A 20,238-nucleotide genomic window follows, 5' to 3' on the forward strand; every position below is an offset into this window, starting at 1 on the left:
AGCTATTCAGCCATGCAATATTTGGGGAAAAATAGCCTGCCTAGAGCAATGAGACCTTAGTACCCTTCAAAGAACTCCCCTTAGGACCTCACTCACTTATCCCAGCAGCTTTTCTGCTTTTCAAAACAACTGGCAAAGTCCTTTTTCAAAATGGTCATCAGCTGACTCCGCACATTCTCTTTAATCTTGTCAACATCAAGAATTTCATACAAGGTGATGAGGCAGCTGATGACCATTCCAAAAAATAACTTTGCTGATTGTTTAAAAGTGGAAGAGAGACTAGGATAAGTGCATGAGGTTCTAATGGGAGTACTTAAAAGGGACTAAGGCCTCATTGTTTTAGGTAGGCTATTTTCTCAATATATTACACTGCAGGATACTCTCCAGGGAGGCCTTGAACTTTAAGCTGTCCTGGACATTTCCTTTCCCTTATTTTACATTAAAAAACAGATTCTAATCTGATCAGATTTTCAATAACACCTAAATAGTCCACAATAGTCCATGTGAGAATCCATTCAACATCACAGCCCTCTATGATTCTTGGCAACTGTTCTGATATTCCAGTGTCCACTCTTTTAGCAGTGAATAACATTTCACATTTCAAGTAAAAATGATGATGTGGTACGGTGAAAGTCTGTGCAGATGGAAGTGAAGGAATATGTTTAAGAATTAATTAAAAGAGGTGAACAGCCTGTTTTACAAAAACTGTAACTTTCTTCAAAGCCTTTGAATTTTCAAACACATACTTGACAAATGAAATTCTCTCTCTTAAATACCAAATTCATGAAGATTAAAAATACTGAAAATATTGGACTCATAAATAGATACTATGGAAAAGGTTTCCCCGAATTCTAGATGATTGTGCCAACTTCTAGCACAGTAGATCAATAGAGAATAGATGGAAAAACTAGGAGCATGGAAAATTCCCCAGGGTGCAAGATTGACCAGAAACTGGTGACCAAGGCTGACACCATGGCAGGGAATACATGAACCTCAGCAGTGAGTCCGTCATATCTTTAATCATGCTCTTCTTGATCCTGGTATAATTACCTGTAATCAACAGATTTTATTTCAAATATTGAATCATAATCAATTGAATCAATACCAGGATGACATTAAAATTGTAATAAAGTAGGTATTTATTTTGGATATAAAAACATGCCTGAGAAACATTAACAATTTACAGTATAAAAACTAAATTTGTATGCCCTTTACCACAGCTTATTATCATACAGTTGTAAATTTATGCATGTGATTATTATAAACACCCTTTCAAATGGTGATGAGAGTCATAATACAGATATAGCACTGATACACAACTTACAAAAATCCACAGTGGATCTTGGTGATACTTACTTAATTGTTCAAAACATCATAAGACAATCTCATTGATTAAATAAATTTTATAATAAAATGTACATTGTTCAATTGAAAAATAATACTATGAGCAAGGTGTTTCCAGTGGTACGATGGGCTTTTTGCTTTAATGAATCAGTTTCAGCATCAACATTTTCTAAGCTCTCCAATAGCAAAGTGAATTAACAAAATAAACCCGTATGGAGGAAATGCACAATGTCTTATCAGTTACATTTGCGAAATCACATTGCATAAAAATTTGTTGGGGGCATCATGTGGTGGGAGGAATAGTTTGAGAAAGGAACACCCTTATCCCAAAAGGAGTTTAAACGGCATAATACTTGTTCAACATGATGTCAGGGCACTATCAAATTTCACCCTTAAACACAAGAGAGATAACCCGTGGTGAACCAAAACTTGGGGACCTCCCCTCTTTGTTGTAAAACACCCTGATGCCCCCGTGGTGTGCTATGAATGCCATTAAGGATAGCCCAAAGAACATCATTACAGACGCATGTCCTCTTTGGTTCAATATGGTTACCTGTTATCCTAATTATTCATTCCACTTTTCTTCTGACACAACGCCATATTTGATGTATGGTAGAAACAGTTTATAGAGTCACAAATAACTTCACCAACAGCTGTCCTAAGTAGAACCCTTAGAAATATTCAAAAAATCCTTTCTTGCTCGTCATGTTTATAATACCTCAGAGAGTGAGCAGAAACTGAATAAAAGACTAACAGTAATTTTTAGCAAAATTATGTGCCCATGTATGTAGAAATCAAGAACGCCACATAATATGAAAAATTGCTTTCAACTTTTACAAATGATTTTACAGTGTTTACTCTTGGCTCTGAATAACACTTTAGTTAGGACCACTGTTAAAACTTGATTTAAAGGTTCATTTATCTCTAATATGCAGGAATCTCAAAATATCTGTATTACACATATCACAGGCTTTCACCTATAAAATTAACAATCATATCTTGGTTCTCTTCTGTTTTAGATGAAGAAATATATTCATGACTGATGGTAAATTAGATGCATGACACAACATCGAAATGTCATAAACTAAGAATATGGCTTTTAGTCTAACAATATACAGCAAAAATCAAGGATGTTGACACATTGCATATTTGTCACAGTCAAGAAACTACAAAGAATATTTAAGATCTTATCTAACTTATATGCTTGGTCCTGTAGACATAAAATAGCTTTTTTTAAGAATCAACAGCAGCTGCTCTGATTTCAACTTTTGAGCACAAATGCTGGGATAGCATTATTGTGTAAGAAAAGTCTTTCCTCTGATTAACTTTGTTTTTTTCAGAGAAAATAATACACTTTATCAATTTTTTTGGAGAAAAATACAACAATGAATGCTAAAATTATGCAAAATCACTTTGTATAATTCCAGAGCAATAACACCTTTTGCACAGTTGAAAAACCTTTAACCAAAGTTAGCATTAATTTTCCTGCAAATATGGGGAAATTTGGCTAATAAGAGGAATATTTCCTTCAGACTTGAGGATGAATTCATTAATCAAATTAATTTTAAGGTTCAAGAAAAAACAAGAAAGTTTTAAATTTAAGGCATATAAGAAGTTCTGTAAACCGAAAGGAAATTGACATCCATCAAATGCCAGAGCAGCTTTTAACTTTCAACACAAACCCAAAATACTCTACACTACTGCTGAGCATATGTGAGTACCATATAAGCTACCTTAGGTTTGTTTGGTTTGCCTCTTCAAGAGGCCTAACTGACCAAGAGCCTCACGAAATGAGTGCAGAGTGAATCGCTTGCTGTGAAGGAAGGTCTCAACTTAATTATTTACTCATCACTTTTCTGTCACTTCAGCGCCAATGATTTTTTAGAGGAAATTTCCTGACCTGAGTTTCATTGACATTCACATACTTGCACTGTTTGGTCCATGACAGTTAGGGAACTGCATACTCAAGCTTCTGGATCAAGATCAGAGGATGCAGCATCACTGTTAGCATTTGCAGGTGAATTTTGAGGCCTATTTTCCAACAGAGAATAGCTGTCCCTCAGGATAAGAAGTCTATGTTGTCCGTTGACAATAAAACTACTCCCACGACGCAGTGTCTCTTTACCACGTTCAATGTTTTCTGGGGTGAAGACAACTTCTCGGTATGCCCCAGCCAAGGCGGCTAATAAGAAAAGGGATCCCACTGCGATTATTCCGTAAATCACTAAGGGTGCAGCAATGTCGGAGAAAGTTGTGGCCAGGTATATCCACCAGTGGATTTCATTCGTCAGGTGAGCAACACCCTGAGGAGGTATTAAACAGAAATTAGAAGTGAAATTTACAGTGAAATAAACACTAACATTAATCCATTCACTTGAATAAGCTCATTCTCCAGAATTAATTTTCCTATGCATGTCTAAAAAATAAGAGTTAAACTTGAGAACACTAAAGGACTCACAGTTTCAAAAGAAAGTACCAAGGTAAATCCATTTAAGTATAGTCTGATGATATATTTTAATAGATACTTTTATGATATGGTCAGATCTTGGACCCTTATACTAGTTTATATGTCATCACTTTAAGAATTCTCAAATTCAAAATAGGTTTTTAAGGGAAAATTAAAAATTCATAAGAAATAGTAAAAATTCTTGTAACTAATCTAAGGGAAGCACCATTTCACTTTTCCATTAGTTTTCTTTATTTTAAATCATATAGGTAGAACTGACTAATTTGGTAATCCCAAGTAAATGCTCTTTAGAGACAGATAGAGAAGTTTCTTTATCTAAGAGGAAAAACAAGTCATTTTATCCTTCATAATTTCATCTATGAGAGTAAACATGACTATATATTTATACTGAAAATAAGTGGGTAATGATGAGGATTCAGATCTTTTCAATTGCTAATTATTTTGAAGTGCCACTGATTAAAGTATTATTCACTTTCACAGAAGCTGCTAAAAAGCAGCTTCCAGCACCAATTCATTGCTATTTATGAATCAACCAAATTGAGTCTTTAATAGATTTAACAATGAGAATATCAAATGTTTGATTTTGAATTCTTCTTTCCAACTACTACATATTATGATGGACTTCCTCCAACTTAAACTCATGCTTCCACACGATTATTTTCTTCTTCAAATGTTCATAAATTCTATCACTTTTGAAAGTTAATAAGTTCACGTTCAATGCCTTTCACTGCCTTTATATTACTCTGCCTTCCTGTATCATTCAAAAACCCTATGATCTTGCTTCCTCTTCCCAGCTTACCAAATATTCTCCCCTTCACTCTGCCCTTAAGCAACCCAGCCACCCACCAACACAACACCTCTTCCATCCACTCTTTACTCCTTCTTTGAGTTTCATCGAGGGACTTTTCTATTTCAAACTTCATCATAACTCTTCCCCTCTATTCATCTTATTTTCTCAATTCTTCAAGAACAGGTGTCTCAGCCATAGTGCAAAATGCTATTTACTAGTTTTTTCTTTAATTATTTTGCATATATGCATTAATACCTTCTCCTTCACAGATATGTCTCCCTTGACAAAATTCTTCTCCTTTTTTGCATATTGCCATACCAATGAACTCTAAAATGTACCCTAAATATGTTAATTCTTCCATCTGCTCTAATTCATTTTCTCATAATTAAATGTTTGACTTAGACTTCCTCATTATGCAGGATCTCATTAGTTTGGTTTTCTTAGGATTAACATTAACTCCATAGATACTTCTCACTTCGGTCCTTTGAATGGCTCAGTAGCTTTTAAAATCCCTTGGCTGTTGTCAAACTAATACTTGATATTCTAAAAACTTGACTTAATTAGCTCTTTACCCACTTATGTCTCAATTGAACCAATCTTATGACATCCTTAACATTTCCTCTGTATAATATTGGTTAAAAAGCACTGGTGATAACTGATAACTCTATGTTACTCATCTACCTGATGGGTACTGCCCATAGTGATTCCTCTTCTGTTAACCTTACCTGGGTCATCTAAGGCATACAGTTAACGAGGGGTATTTTCATTTTGTTCATTTTAAACCTCAGGCATAAATTACTCTTCAAAAAAAGCAGTTAAATAAGTTAATGAATACTTAGATGTTATTAAAAAGTTAGTTTAATTGTGGTATTACAAAATTAGTTAAATAGATGGGTAAAACAATACCTGTACATCCATTGTAATGTCAAGAATTATGTACACTCATGGGAAGATATTTTCAAGAGGAGCATTCAATCTAAAAATCCTTACCTCTTCAACCCATATAATTGGAAATACAATATCCGGGAACTTTGCCACCGCTTGAATGCCTGTCACCTTCTCCACTTTGAGGTTCATTTGCACTCTGACTTGAGCCTCAAGAGGTACTCCAAGTTTCTGCAAATAAAATCATTATCAAGTGTTAACTAAAATTGGGTGGCCAATTAAATTCAAGATTCAGAAAAAATAAACACATTTAAAAAAGAAGTTAAGGTGTCACAGAAATCATTCCAAGGTCTCCCATAATTTTAGGTCTAGAAAACAATCACATATGAAACCTTTGAGATACCTACATATACATTGCACTGGAAATTCTGAAGGAATGTTTTATAGGGCATGTGTAGTGCAGTCTGAGAGCACACACAACATTTATGTAAGCAAGTGAGGAATCAATCCATGATACCCAAACTTGACAGACAGAAGCAGAGTTAAACAGGGAGCAGGTGAGAAAACATTTCAAGGTATATGTTGGGGACAGGGTAGGTTCAAAACATGCTTCACAAATTATCATACAATTGATATAGGGTCCAGTTAGAAATTTTGATAGCTAATAAACTAAATGAAACTTGAAAGAGAGATTCATGCTAAACCAAATACTTATAAATAGTGCATTTCTCCATAGGTTTATCTCTTTTAATAAAAATACTACAAGGGGGAATTTGGAATTAGTTATCAAAGCATACAAGCTTATGGTGAAGGGTGGGCGATGTTCTATATTGCATTGTTAGTTTGAGTAAATTGCTGTGAAAGGATAAGCATGATATCAGTCAAAACTCACTGGTTGGATCTTGAAAAATGTTTCGTGCTTCTTCTGATCAGGTTTCAGCCCTTCAACTGCCTCAAGAAGCTTGGGGTCAGCTTGGTAAAAATGAGGAAATGACAAATAGACAGGAGCTTCTGCAATCGAAAATAAAAAAAAAACATTGATGCTTATTAGTTTTCCAGGGTGGACAGCATTGAAATACTTCATGCATATAAAGAAAACACATATGAACTGTGAGTTTTGAGAGATGACAACTCATAATGATAAATAATACCATAATTAAAGTTTTGACTTGAATTAAATGCTCTCAGGAGTTATAGGGTAACAGAAAGACTGCACCTCTAGCGAGCCAATAAAATTCCTCTTTTTGAGGAATTTTATTGGCTAAAACTGGTGCAACTTTTGCAAGCAGGTTTGTCTTTGAAAACTACAGTAGAGTTGGTGTTATTTCATTACATAAATGTAGCTTTGTTTTCATGGTACTTTTGGTAGTATTGCAGGTCAAAGATAGCATATTTGGAGCCAAGTGCATATTGATATTAGATATTTCATACAGACTTCCTGATAACTTATTAAAGGTGTGCAACAAGTCAACTATAGTGGACCTAGGGGTTCCATGCTTGTTTGACCAAGCCAAGTTCCAAGGAATGTTTTAATTCCCCTGGCTTATAGATGTTATGTTAATCAATTAGAATTTCTGAGCATATTTCTGGTCAGGTATGACTTCAACAATTTAAGCACTTCATAAGTACAATTACAACTCCCTACTTCATAAGCATATGGTAAGATTTCATATTTCTATACGTAATCTTCTTGAAATCACTACGCACGTTTCAATTTTTCCTGGTTTCCTACGGATAGAACAAAAAAACTTTCAATTTTTTTGTGTTTGTGTGGAGGGGGGACATATGTACTTGCACTTACCGTACTGGCAGGGTGCAATATTCTGTAGGCCGGAGGGGGGGCACTCCCCGTTCTCGCCGGGGCAGAAGCAGCCATTCTCGGGCCGGACGCTCGGGTCGGCGAACACGTCATCAGGGGGCGTGTAGTGGCCCACGGAGATTCCCTCCTTCGCGCCAGTGCCCCTGAACTGCAGCGGCAGCACGCGGCACAGGTCCTTGTCCCATACGTTGACCACGTCCTCTTGGGTGAAGTGGCGCGGGGGGAAGAAGGAGCCCTCGGAAGCCCGGAGGGAGTCGCAAGGGTGGCGGTCCCACATGGGCAGGCGGTCGAGGCCATTGAGACGGTTCATCAGACCGAATTCGCTCATCGATGAGTGGCCGGTGAAGATGGTGGTCACGTCGTTGATGGTGCCGTTGCGCTGGCGGAGAAAAAGAGGTGAGGGGGTCGGTCAGATATGAAGCGACTGACTGCACATGATACCTCGGACTGGCGAAGAGTTTTACTTGTAAGAATGAACTCTCCGACCCGCACCAACACAATTTCGCGGCATTCAACAATTGAACAAGTATTTATTTCGATATTTTTTATTCAATGTTTTTTCTGAATGCATATTCTTCGGAGATGAAAAAAATTACCATTAAACTGTAATATGAAGGCCACTGTACACAAGAACGCACATTTTAAGTTACTGTCACTTACATTAACCTTTATTTGATACAATTAAAAAATGCATACTGTTCCTGCGTTGTCATCACACATTAACCAAGTTGTGGTTCGTATCACAATCACAAGCTGACGTTCTCCGGCCCAGTTAATTTTGCAGCATTGGTTAGAAAGTAATTATCGGCTTGTGAGAAATGAAAATAGACTCCCTTACACGCCCCATGAATTCCGAACGATACCTTAAAAGGGGAACATAAAAAAAGGATATTACTGGATTAATATACATTAATGATAATACAAGCACGTCAGAGAAACATCTGGATATGCCTAAAAATAAAATGTACGACACTATAATGGTACTGTAGAGATTCAAAACGTTTTGTTAACAGTTAACCCAGAAGAATTATTGAAATAATAAAATATTGATTAATAAGATCACGAATAAAAAGCTTCTATTATCAGTTTATAATAAAAAATCCATCTTATGCGGCTGTTTCTCCCTTTTATGAAAATTGAATTCATACTGATCAAACGAGGTCCTCAGGGAACTCTCCTCCCTCATTAATTCTATGAATCAACCCATTAAATCTCTCTCTGTCCTGCTAGATGGGCACCGCTTTGTTTTTATATAAACGTATGCAGTAACTCCCAGGAGCTGCATATACTATCTCATAGCAAAATATTACCAATCGAATTTTTTTATAGTATTAGAGAAAAAATTCGGAGGAAATTTTAACGCAATCGTTCCTCTTTTCTTGGTTCTCAAGTAACTAACTGCCTTTTCCTTTCACCACGCTTTTACACACTTTCATCGCCACTTAAGGGGAAAAAAAACCTTGTTCTCAAGAACAAAATCGACCGCATGACGTCGAAGAAATTCGTGTTTTGCTGCTTCTTGAAAACATTTTGACCATTTTCAAGGTGATTTCCGTTCGTTCTGCGATATTTTTTAGCAGCAATGCAGCATAATATTTTTTAAATTAATCATTATTTTATGTTTCTACAAAAACATCAACATTTAAAAAAATCTAGGTCGGAGTAACTTACCTGATCCCAAAAAATAAACAATATAGACTACTTTCAATAAGTATTGCAACAGAGGCAGTAAATACAGGAGGTGGCCACCAGCAGAGGCAGCTTGCGCTTTTAGGAATGTGTGCGACTATTCTTCTAATAATCTACTAATTTCTAAAATGCGTGTCAGGCTATTCTCATCAAAATAGGTCATGCACCTAGAATCCGACGGAAGGACCGCTGAACTCGAAATGTTCTCCACGTGACGGAATAGGTAACTGAATAGCACTGAAAAAATGTGCCTCCCGCTGGGTCCACGGCATGTGATGCCATTATACGAGTCACTAATCGAACCCGATCTATTTATAACAGAAGCGAGGTAGGCTATGGCAGTGAAGCATAAATGCATCCGGACGCATTACGGAATTTACTTTTCCATTTTTATCGAGGAAATTTAATGAGCGGTAAGCGTTGATAATGCCCATTATTCATTGTCTTAGGTTTCAAGATCAGAATGCCTGGCAGAGGAGGGGCTTGTTGGAAGCCGGGTCAGGATGGAACACATGAATATCACTGCCTGCCGTCATGCACATACTATACATAAGCAGGACGGGAATGGGCAGAAGAAGAAGCAAAATGGCTGCCGTGGAATATGCCAAAATAAAGTCAATATTTTTTGTATCGACCGGTTGAATACAATTATAAATGATAGCGACGATCGATTTATTGAAACTATATACATTGATAGTGGAGCATTTAACATCGAAATGGCAAAATGGACAGCATTCCAGAGTTACTTATAAAAACGAATGACAGAGACATATTAGATGTGATAATGGAGATAGTGTATTCACTATGGCATACATGTAATTAAAATTTCGATTAATTACACGGAAGATGTCATCGTCAATCAATTAGGACGTTATGAAAAATATTAGGGATAGCTCGACACGACTAAGTTAAAACTATCATCAGATAGATAGAAATTTATCGCTCCGATATTTATTTTACATCAGACGATGTTGGAAAATGAATGTTGCACAGCCATATGCCGTGCGCATTCTTCGATGGAACACCTTCCAGCTCCCCGAATGGCCCTCCAGACTATTCGGGAAGCAGTTATAGGGAAATGTCACAATAAAAACCCAGATGAAGGCTCGCTCATTGGCTTCCATTTCACGAGAAACGTGTATTCATGATCACCCTGTAGCCGGGGAGTTCATCAATTATTCAATCGTACGAAACTGCGAGGGGAACGGAAAATTTCCATCGGTTACGCGTGTCAATCCCATCCCGTCACGTCGTCTCACGGGAATGAGCGGAAAGAACAAAAAGTAATCGAGAGAAAGGGAGATGAAAAATGTCCGAAGCAATTGGAACATGTCGGAACGCTTCGAGCGATCGAGCGCCCGCCAATTCGGACAGGGGCGAGGTCCCGAAATACCCGCGGCCAGAGGCTTTGTGGAGGTCAGCGAGAAATCACGATGCGACGTGGAGTCAGATCTTATCTGGACGGATCGCGCTCTATGAAAGAAAACGCGATCCCGGATAATAGGATTCGGCGTGCACCGCGAATGATAGTACGAGAGGTACTCGTATTTCCTGAACGGCAGAAACCGAGTGAAAAAGATCGTGTCCCAGGGTTAATGGTTTCCACACGCCCCGTGTGAGGAGATTGATGGCGTCCGTCGGGACACTGTCGTGTCCACATCGTTAACGGCCAGGTAATCTTTTTCCGAGAGAACTTACATGTAGTGTTTACGCGTATCGTTTCCGTTCAGACACTATTGAAACACACGCAATTATAATTTGTTGTTCTGCCCCGTTCCCAGAAAATGACCCCAGGGGCAAATGAAATCAGCGAACTTCGTTTATCATTCGCCTTTGCCGGAGTCAATACGATGAAAATCAACTAATTTTGCTGTTCTCGGATGGAATTATCAATACCCATGGCGTTTAAAAAGATATGATTTCCGATTCTCTTGTAGCGTACTTCATTTCAAATTTTTCCGATAATAGAAACATAACACCTATATGAATTTCCGGGGTGCCGAATTTAAACATGTATAGATCGAGTTTAATTTACATATCAAGACAATTTTCACGAAAAAATAGTCAGATAGTATTGTTTTCAATGGATTTAAAATGTGTGCCACATCCCATCATATATGCTCGTTTCCAATTTTTGCTAATTTTTTCCATGATGCGTTGACATTCCGGACATTTCTCGGATTTCTCAGTTTTCCCGGTCGCTGGCCACCCTTTTTATAGAAGTGTTACGACAGCTATAGACCAAGATGAAGATACCTGTAAGTTTCACATTTGACTTAAGGAACGTGATCATACTGAAATTAGCATGTGAGGGTGTGCAGTTCTATGCAGCACTAAGGAAAAGCTTAACTGTAAAAATATGTTAAAATAAAAATAGGTACCCATAGCCCAACGAGTTTAAGGAATGGAACATAATCATGAAAGAATAATATTTTATTAAATTACAACTTCGTAAACTGAAAATTCAATGCCACGCTCTGTTTCGTATTTAAGAGGCGGAGAAATTAAGAGCGTATCCGATAAGCATACTAATTTTATCGACTTCATTTCTTTCTGTTCTCTCCTTTTGGGTGACCTATATTTCTTTTTCAAGAATCGTCCCTTTTCCCCCAGCCATTGTTCCGGATGAAGGTTTTCGAATGGCCTCCTTCACTTCTACGATTTTATCTCATGTACTCGATGTCATCTTGATCACTGGCCTTGCGTCACAAAGGATCGAGGCAGCAGAGAATGAGAAATCATTTCGGGGCGGTTTGCCCAGGAGACAAATTCCAAGGTGCTTCCAATAATTGGAGCTAAATTCGAAATCGATGATAGCGATAGGGAAACCGTCATTCTAATTACGGTGCCAGAGTCAAATACTGTGACTTCTATCCCCGTTGTCACAATGGGCAATATCCTGTTTTCCCGTCCCATTAGATTCCGTGAAAACATTTCACGTTTTAAACAGTAAACGGGTGGGCCTAATCTCTCAGGATAATAAACCTACTTCCGGATCTGCCACGTGGAGACGGTTATGAGCAGATACGCAACCGTTTAAGATATTATCGCCATTGATAACCTCATAATTAATTATCAACCTCATGGAGTGTTTAATTGAGTTAAAAAAGTAGGTCGTGTTTTCAATCGCATTGCGTCAATCACAATTTCTAATTTTTTGATTTCATCGCCATGCTTAGTTCTCAAGTAGCAGGAGTTATTAAATTTGCATACACAGTGACGCAAGGGGGTGTCGGGGCACAATCCATGGAAATATTCTGAACGAAGGCCCTGAAGGGTATATTTTTTGTTATTTTTTCCCCCTTTCGTTCCCTTTGCGCTGTGATCCTCGAATCGACATGTCGGAAAGAATATTTTTCTAATTTTATCCCCATCTTCCGGTCTGCCGATGTGGTTGGTCTCGGATTGGAATTATTGCAACGATGTCATATTTGTAATCTCACCACTTAATGCCTTCGTAATAGTTTTAATGAGGCGCTTAGTCTGACAAGTCTCAGTGGGATTTTAAACCCGGTGCATGAATTTTGATACCTTTCTCGAGGAAAGTTTTCACATTCCGGGAATTCAGATATTCCTGGAATTAGCTGTATCTTGGAATCAAATACTTTAGTGACGGCTGCCCGAATGGACGCACGCATGTACAAGTATATGACGACCGAGAAATAGAATGGTGAATGCTTGAGAGATATAGGAATAGCATTGAGAGGACTTGAGATGTATTCAGTCTATACTTGGTATACTTAACGGACGGTAGCAAGAGTAGTTATCGCCGAATACAATGTTTCCTTCGGCGACGTGGATTCCGACCGACGCGACTTGAGCGTGGAAAGCAACGTTCGATCAACGCTAAGCAACGCCGTGTTTCATTGGGCACATGAACGAGAAGGGAATATTTGTGAGTGGGGAGAGGGTTACTATACCCAATATATGCGGCCAACAAAATAATGACAAAATATTTTAGGTAAAATTTTTAATGTAAACTAAATCAGTTATTATCTTTAATAAAATAATTCTAAATGAAAAATACATGCTAGGAACTGAGAGAATGAGAAAGTATGGCTAATGCACCATTTAAAAATGGTATTATTTTGTAGTCATTTGGAAGGAAATTCGTTGATCATAAGAAAACAGTTTTGAGATATTTACTTCTCATGAATTAAAAAAAATAGGAATAAAATATTATAGTTAATAATGAATAACTGATCGTAAGACATTTCCACTTGATATGAAAGTGGAAAAGTGTTACGATCAGTTATTCTTCATCTTCGACTTCCACCACATCACGCCTGAGGCTACTCACTTTCCGATTATAGTTAATATAAATTTGACCTGGAAAATTTAGAAGGAAACTTTTTTGCACGGCTTTTTTAAGGGAAATTAAATCAATTCCTCTTTCTTTCTTTAGGGATGTAAGGTGGGAGGTCGCGCGCCCACCGTTTCCCAATCTGTATCCTCCCCTGATCGTGTCCCCCTAGTGCATTGGAGGGCAGGGGGTGCGTTTCACTCACCCCGATGAGGAGCCCCATCTTGCTCATGGGCCGCCGGTGGCGCGGGAAGAAGCGGTAGGCCAGTGTGAGGAGGGTGTCGTCGTACCCGAAGGCCAACTGCTCGGGGGTCACTCGCACGAATGGCTCCATCTTCATGCTGCGAAGCATCAGCGACAGCCCCATGCGCACGATGCGCGGCAGCTCCTTACTCTGCGTCGACAGCGTCTGCGTTAGAGAGAGAGAGGGAACGTCAAGAGTGCCACGAAGGGGACGTCTCCTATCACATGCGGCGGGAAAGGAGGGGTGTTAATCAATATTGACGCGACTAAAAACACAAAAGTTACTCCGCGCACTATGGACCGCGAAATTCTGAAACGTTTGACTTATAAAAACTGTTCATAATAATTTCGTTTCGCGCATGATTTACCCACGCAAATGTTTGCATTTGCGTGCATCACGTTGCATCATTATATTTAGAAAATGGCCCAGGAGGACGGACCAAGGACCACGCAGATAAGGATGAAATAAAGGCCGAAATACGGAAAATTTTCAGTTAAAATTACAAACAAAGGAGGCAATAAAATAAGCTCTATAATGAGACTTTAGACGGAAGAGTTACGAATTGAAACATACTAGCATGGATTTTATATACCGTTACCAAATATCACACAATTCTCCTCAGTGAAATTCAATTTAAACTGAAATAACAACATAATGAAGAGAGAAACTTTGTAATTCCACATAGATTTATTAGACGGACGACCTAGGTTTAGACGTGGCACGTCCGTCTAATAAATCTATGTGGAATTACAAAGTTTCTCTTTTCATTATGTTAAGTCGATTCCATGAAGTCACTCCCGAGACAACGAATGAAATAGCAACGCTTCCTGCAAGAAGTTGACCAGCGCAACATTAAACTACGCCTCAACGTCTCCACCGGTGGTGGACGTCAACATCACCCGAAAATGTAAGATTTGTAAATGAAATTTTATTGACTTTTTGATTTACCAACAACCTTTACGGTGAACGACAATTTCCATCAGCAATAGATGAAAAGAAGTCAATTTTTTGATAGGCGCGCTCGCTCGTTTTCGAAGTCTAGCTCCCATAATATGTTCGAGATGTATTTCGAGTGGTGACTCACCAGGAGGGGGATATTCGGGACTGTAACCGTGGTGTCTCGGCCTCCAGCTGACAGCTCCGGGACGAAGTGAAGGATCTTCTTGTGCTGGAACGTCACCGTGTTGTTCTCATGGAATGCAATGTTTACCTTCTCCATGTCTTCCCTGTGAGACAAATATTAGACCAGGAATTAGACGGAGACACTCAAACGACAGACGCAAAGATGGAAGAAATATATACTCATTACTTAGAACTTATCAATAGATTAGGAATATATAACAATACATGAGCAGTATATATTAATGAATTAGCAATATCTGGTAATATATTAGCACTATCTAAAAACACATTCGCAGCAGCTAGTAATTATTAACTAACGTCATCCATATCTAGAAATTATGGTCTTCGGGGGTAATTAAAGATTCCTATTCATTTTTGCACACCTTCTTCGGGTTATAAACAAAAATAGCTCCATAGATGGAAGAAATCATATTCCAAAAAATATAACCAGAGCGATCAACTCAGAATGTTGGTTGGATGGATAGATGGTGAGGGTAGTGTTCCCCCAAATATGTCAACCGGTGTGTATAATTGAGACATCAGGATATGGGCGAGGTAGTTCTTTTCCTAGGCCAACTACCGTATACCCCGAAAAATCTACGTAGTCCTTAAAATGCCAAAGGATTTGAATGAGATTGGGGTTGTTCAAAGTCACCGGGCATAAAACACTATCAATTAGGCTAACTCGTCTCTTATTATATTTACATCATATCAACATTAAAGGTAAGCATCTATAAAAATCAAACGTATTATAAATCTAATACGAATTTTTTTAGGATCGCCATTTGCGAGAACGGTTTCTCATGCAGTGATAGATTGTTCAGCATAGGTTTTATAGCATGGTGCTCAGTGCGAGTACGGTATTCCGCTAGCGGAAAAGGTTGAAGCTATCAAACTGGGAGGAGCTGTGGATAAGTGATTGGAAGAAGTGAACTGGAGTCGTAAAAGAGTACTCTTTAGGTTTTATGCCTAACAACTACCCATGAACTACCACACTCCCATCGATTTCCCTCCTTTTATGCTGTTCTTTCCACGGCTAATTCTTTATTTCATTGATTCTCCGTTGCTATTGTCACGGTTGAGGCACACCGTCTATGGCTCGTAGATTTGAAGGCGAAAGCGAGAATAGAATTATCTTCCTGACCTAAATTTGACATAATAGGTTCGAAAAAAAACACTACCGACTGAAAACTGAATTAACCGAATAAATAGATGAAATCATGAATCAACATCTAAATCTCACGCTGAAAACCACCACGTAGAGCGTATTGCAGGGGGTGTTACATCACCAGACTTAAGTGTGGTTCTTGATTAGTTTCTCGCAATGTTCGCTTCGAACTGTTTTCTGTCCCGAATTGTGCGAGGTAAAAATGATTCCTTTATACAGCGATCGGTTCTGCGATAATTTCCCTAAACCTACCGCTGAGGTCTCACCTACGAATTAAAGTAATGCGGCATTGGAATTATACCTTTCGAGTCAGCGGTAAACCCGAGTAAATTGTAACTTTCTAAGTCCTCTAAGTCTAATCTTCGCGTTTACACCGTCTCCCAACCAACTCCTTACAACAACAATGTGACGCTTTCTGTTCACTCATAGCGATTCTTCAGGATACGGGTGGATTTAATTCCCATTCGGAGAACTAAATAAACAGGATTAAACTGTTTCTCTGTCATTTTAAGTAGGAAAGCAAGGTCTCTTCAAGTTACACCGACGAGGTGTGGTCCCGCGAAAGTTGCATTAGGAAAAAAAGTAGGATGTGCACTTCATACGCGGATGTAATATTGGCATTGAGAGAGAATGAAGGCACTTTCTTGCCTCCTGGCGGGACAATCTCGGGCAGAAGAAACTGGAATTTGAATGGGAATCAATAAGGACACTTTCCAACATATCGGGAAGAATTAATTGTTCCGTCACGACATTTCAAAGCAAGAGAGAGAGGAGATAAATCGGCTGTGAGACCTAATACATTATTTCTTGAAGTAGACTGTGTCACAGCCAGGAAAATTAAAGTTTTTCTTTTTAAGGATACGCGCGAGGGGCAGAATTATGCAATTCACCGCAAAAATCATAATCGATTGATCAATTTCCCCATCTTCATGTTTTTCCGTTTGCCTACGTTTCCTCTACGCATTTATGAAGTTATCTGTGGAGAGAACGCGTCCAAATTATTGCAGTCAAATCCAAGACGTTTCCACATGATGTTATGGTAATGGTGTTGTTATTTGTTATTATAATATGGGGAAAACTCCATTGGTCACGTCTGAAAGATTTGGATTTTAGGACTCGCATCCCTCATTGCTTTTAACCTACGTGCATTTCAATTTGCACATCTTGAGTTTGAAAAATTGAAATCATGGAGAGTTTCTTCTACATGTGACGCGCTGTGGTATTCTTCCATCATTACAACTATCTCAATCAATAACAATAGCTCACACCAACTGGAAAATAATATAAGGAGACGATTAAACGTCGCTCGGCCTTTGATGGGATAATCGATTGCAACAAATGGCGTAGAAAGGGGGTGCTTCGGAAACTCGTTTCAGCATGGCCCAGACAATACCATATTTCGGTGTCTAACGAATAATATTTTGCTTTTAATTTTTTCCCATAATATCCTGAAGCGCCTTGATGCATCTAAGGGCGCATCTTGGGACAAGTTCTCTTGATATACGAGAGTAGAAACATGATGACCTAACACTCCTTGCCACGCGTCCTTGCAACGGCTTGCGAGATGGTGGAGTATATCTGTATATGTATTAAGTAAAACGTCAGCAGGAATCAATTTGGGTTTATCATTGGAGCGGGCGCCGATAATGCATCAGAGAAATATATGACGGTATTGTATAATGTCATCGGTTTTAACAAACGTGATGCAAGTTTATTAATTGAAATTAAGAAAGCGTTTGATACTCCCTCGCATGTTTTACTTTTAACTAATCTGATGCACGCTGGAATAAGCGGAGTTGGTCTTGATTGGTTCAAGTGCTTTTTTTGTGTGAGATTTTACAGCGTAGAATAACTGATAAGTTTGGGTATTCCTCTATTAAATTCTGCACTTGGGACTATTTTATTTCTTATTAGTTTCAATATGCATTTTGAAAGGAAATGTTTTTGCACCTGCCGATGATGAGACCCCTTGGCTGTTTCTTCGGAAATTATGCAACATAATATGCAAGGATATTTGCATTTTCTGAGGAAGTGGTTTGTCTAAATTACCTTGCTATGAATGGAAAAACTAAGTTTATGCCTTGCGACATTAGTAATAAATGCTTATTTAATTTTGATTTGATATATCACAGTTTAAGTTGCGCTACAACAGGTGTTTATTCAGTATATACATATTTGGCTGTGATATTTGACAGCAGGAAAAATTGGAAATTGGAAGTCTTTCTTAACTTAGAAAAAAGAATAAGATTTTTTGCCAAATTTTTTAATTTTTTGTAATGATTGTCTCACTTCTTTCCTTCGTTTACTTTATTGTGCTGTGGTTCAGTCAGTTTTTGATATTGGTCAAATAATTTCGAGAGGTTTTCATAAAAATATTTTCAAATGTGTACTTCTTCATAGAATATTTGTTGGAACATTAATGTTTAAATGTAGGCATCCGCACTTATTCCAATTATTTATCGAGTTAAGATGGAGTTACTTGCAAGATATTTGTATATTCATATGTAAAGTGTTAAGGTTTTTTTTTCATATTCGAAACGTACACTCATCGTTATTTACTCATGAAGAATACTCGTGTAACATGAGAAAGAAGCTCCGCATATTTACTTAAACCCCATTTGACAATATTCAGTACGTCATTTCTGTGTAGGGTTCAAAAATGTACAATTTTTTACAAGATAGAATCACGAGAAAGGTTATTGTTTTATATTTCCTCAAATAATAAAATTATATCTTTTCACTCTCCAAAGGGCGGACATTTGTTTTGAGAGTTGTAACGATATTTAGTTAATATTTTCATAATTTCTGTATGGATACTATTTTCTCTGTTATCTTTTTGCTTTTTTTAGTTCTCCTATCTATTCCGTCAAGATTTACTTAAAATTTTCTCATCAACTATTTTTGATTCACTTATTTACAGAGATTAACAGTAAACGCATGTATTTGTAATTAGAAGATAGGTTCTTAACTAAGACAAAACCATAAGAGCTTCCTAAAGCCTCCTTGTTATGTATTATTGAATGTCCGCGGTTCATTCTGTTTTGGAAGTCAAAAATAAATATCCATATATTTACAATAACTGCTCATTCAACACCGTTATGTCTTCCTTAAAGCTATTCCAGACCCAGTTCTTTCGTTTGTCCGTCTGCATTTGGGATATTCTCTGCCCACAGCATTGCTTCCACGGGTAATGGTTTCACTTCTATCACTTTCAATAATTTCTTTATTATCACTCCATTAGCCCACTTATAATACCATTAGCAACGGCTAGAGGTGCTAAAAAGAGGCAAACGGGCAGTAAAATGCGCGCACTTCCATAAAATTTGATTTAGCTTATATGCATGGGTGAGCGCAAGGACGCGTGAAATTGCGCGTGGCCAACATGGAACACCAAGTTAATGCGTCTTTCGGGTGAAAAACAACGCTCACTCTGGCGAAGAAAAGTAGACATTCTTCTTGATCAAAATTTCATGAGTCTTGGAGGAATATCTCAAATCGTGGTTCCCTTTCCCTCCTCGAAATATCCACAATTACTCTTAATTTTCCTTAGATCATTCAACTGTTTGCGACACAACTAAACATTTAACACAACGAATAAAAAACTGACTGTTATTTCTCATCAATAACTCGATTGTAAGCAATAGAGTGACTCCTATATATATCCAATATAAGGTCATAATAATCTACATAGTAGACAATGAAGAATTTGGTGTTTTTGCGACTCATGCCTTCAGTGAACTCCTCTCGTGTTCGAATGAAAGAAAAATGCAATGTTTTTTCCACAAAATCTTTTATTATGTACAAACTAATAAAACCCGTCTCGGGACGCATAAGCGTTGAAACTAGTTTTATCAAATAACAAGTTTTGTGCAAAAAATATCTAGCATTCTTCATTCATTTGAAAATGAATTTCCTCGTAGTCAAGCCGAGTGTATTCTCTCGTGTTCTCCACCAGCTCAGGTATTACGCTTCCGATGTTTCCGGCGGGAGAGATTGTCCTCATGGCATTGTGGAACGGTGAAACTGGTGAAGAAGTTCACTTACATGGTAGCCTGCAAAATCACCCCTGGGATGTTTGATAGGTGGCAAACCCACTCGATGAAATTCGTTGTTTCAAGCGTAGCTTTGTGGAATTCATTCATAAAATTGAAGTCATTCAAAGTCAAATTCATATGGGATCCTTACGAAGTTGGGTTGATTGCCGAATTCGATCGCGGGCAACGTAGAGGATATAGAGTTGTAAAACATTGTTCTGATAAACTTAGCGGCGCATCCAAAATATTAGAGCAGCTAGGCTGGGAATCACTCACGGAGCGAAGGTTAAATTATAGATAAAAGCTCTTGCATAAAATGTAAGGAATTCTCTTAAGCAATGATGTTGAAAATGCATGGTTACCCCCATCTTAC

General features: G+C 38.0%; 1 protein-coding gene across 1 annotated transcript in view; it reads right to left on the reverse strand.

The window, feature by feature from the left end:
* Positions 1-1,121: 1,121 nt before the first annotated feature.
* LOC139688032 (scavenger receptor class B member 1-like) overlaps positions 1,122-20,238 on the reverse strand; it is a 208,836-nt gene continuing 189,719 nt past the window's right edge. The window contains exons 4-9 of the mRNA XM_071585434.1: positions 14,626-14,767; positions 13,503-13,706; positions 7,288-7,684; positions 6,379-6,497; positions 5,592-5,717; positions 1,122-3,647 (exon numbers count right to left, since the gene is read on the reverse strand). Coding sequence (XP_071441535.1) covers positions 3,309-3,647; positions 5,592-5,717; positions 6,379-6,497; positions 7,288-7,684; positions 13,503-13,706; positions 14,626-14,767 — 1,327 coding nt within the window. The 3' untranslated portion in view covers positions 1,122-3,308. The remainder of the gene's footprint in view (positions 3,648-5,591; positions 5,718-6,378; positions 6,498-7,287; positions 7,685-13,502; positions 13,707-14,625; positions 14,768-20,238) is intronic.

Source organism: Hetaerina americana, unplaced genomic scaffold (genome assembly GCF_022747635.1).
Source record: "Hetaerina americana unplaced genomic scaffold, ioHetAmer1.1.p SCAF_2, whole genome shotgun sequence".
Taxonomy (NCBI): Eukaryota; Metazoa; Arthropoda; class Insecta; order Odonata; family Calopterygidae; genus Hetaerina; species Hetaerina americana.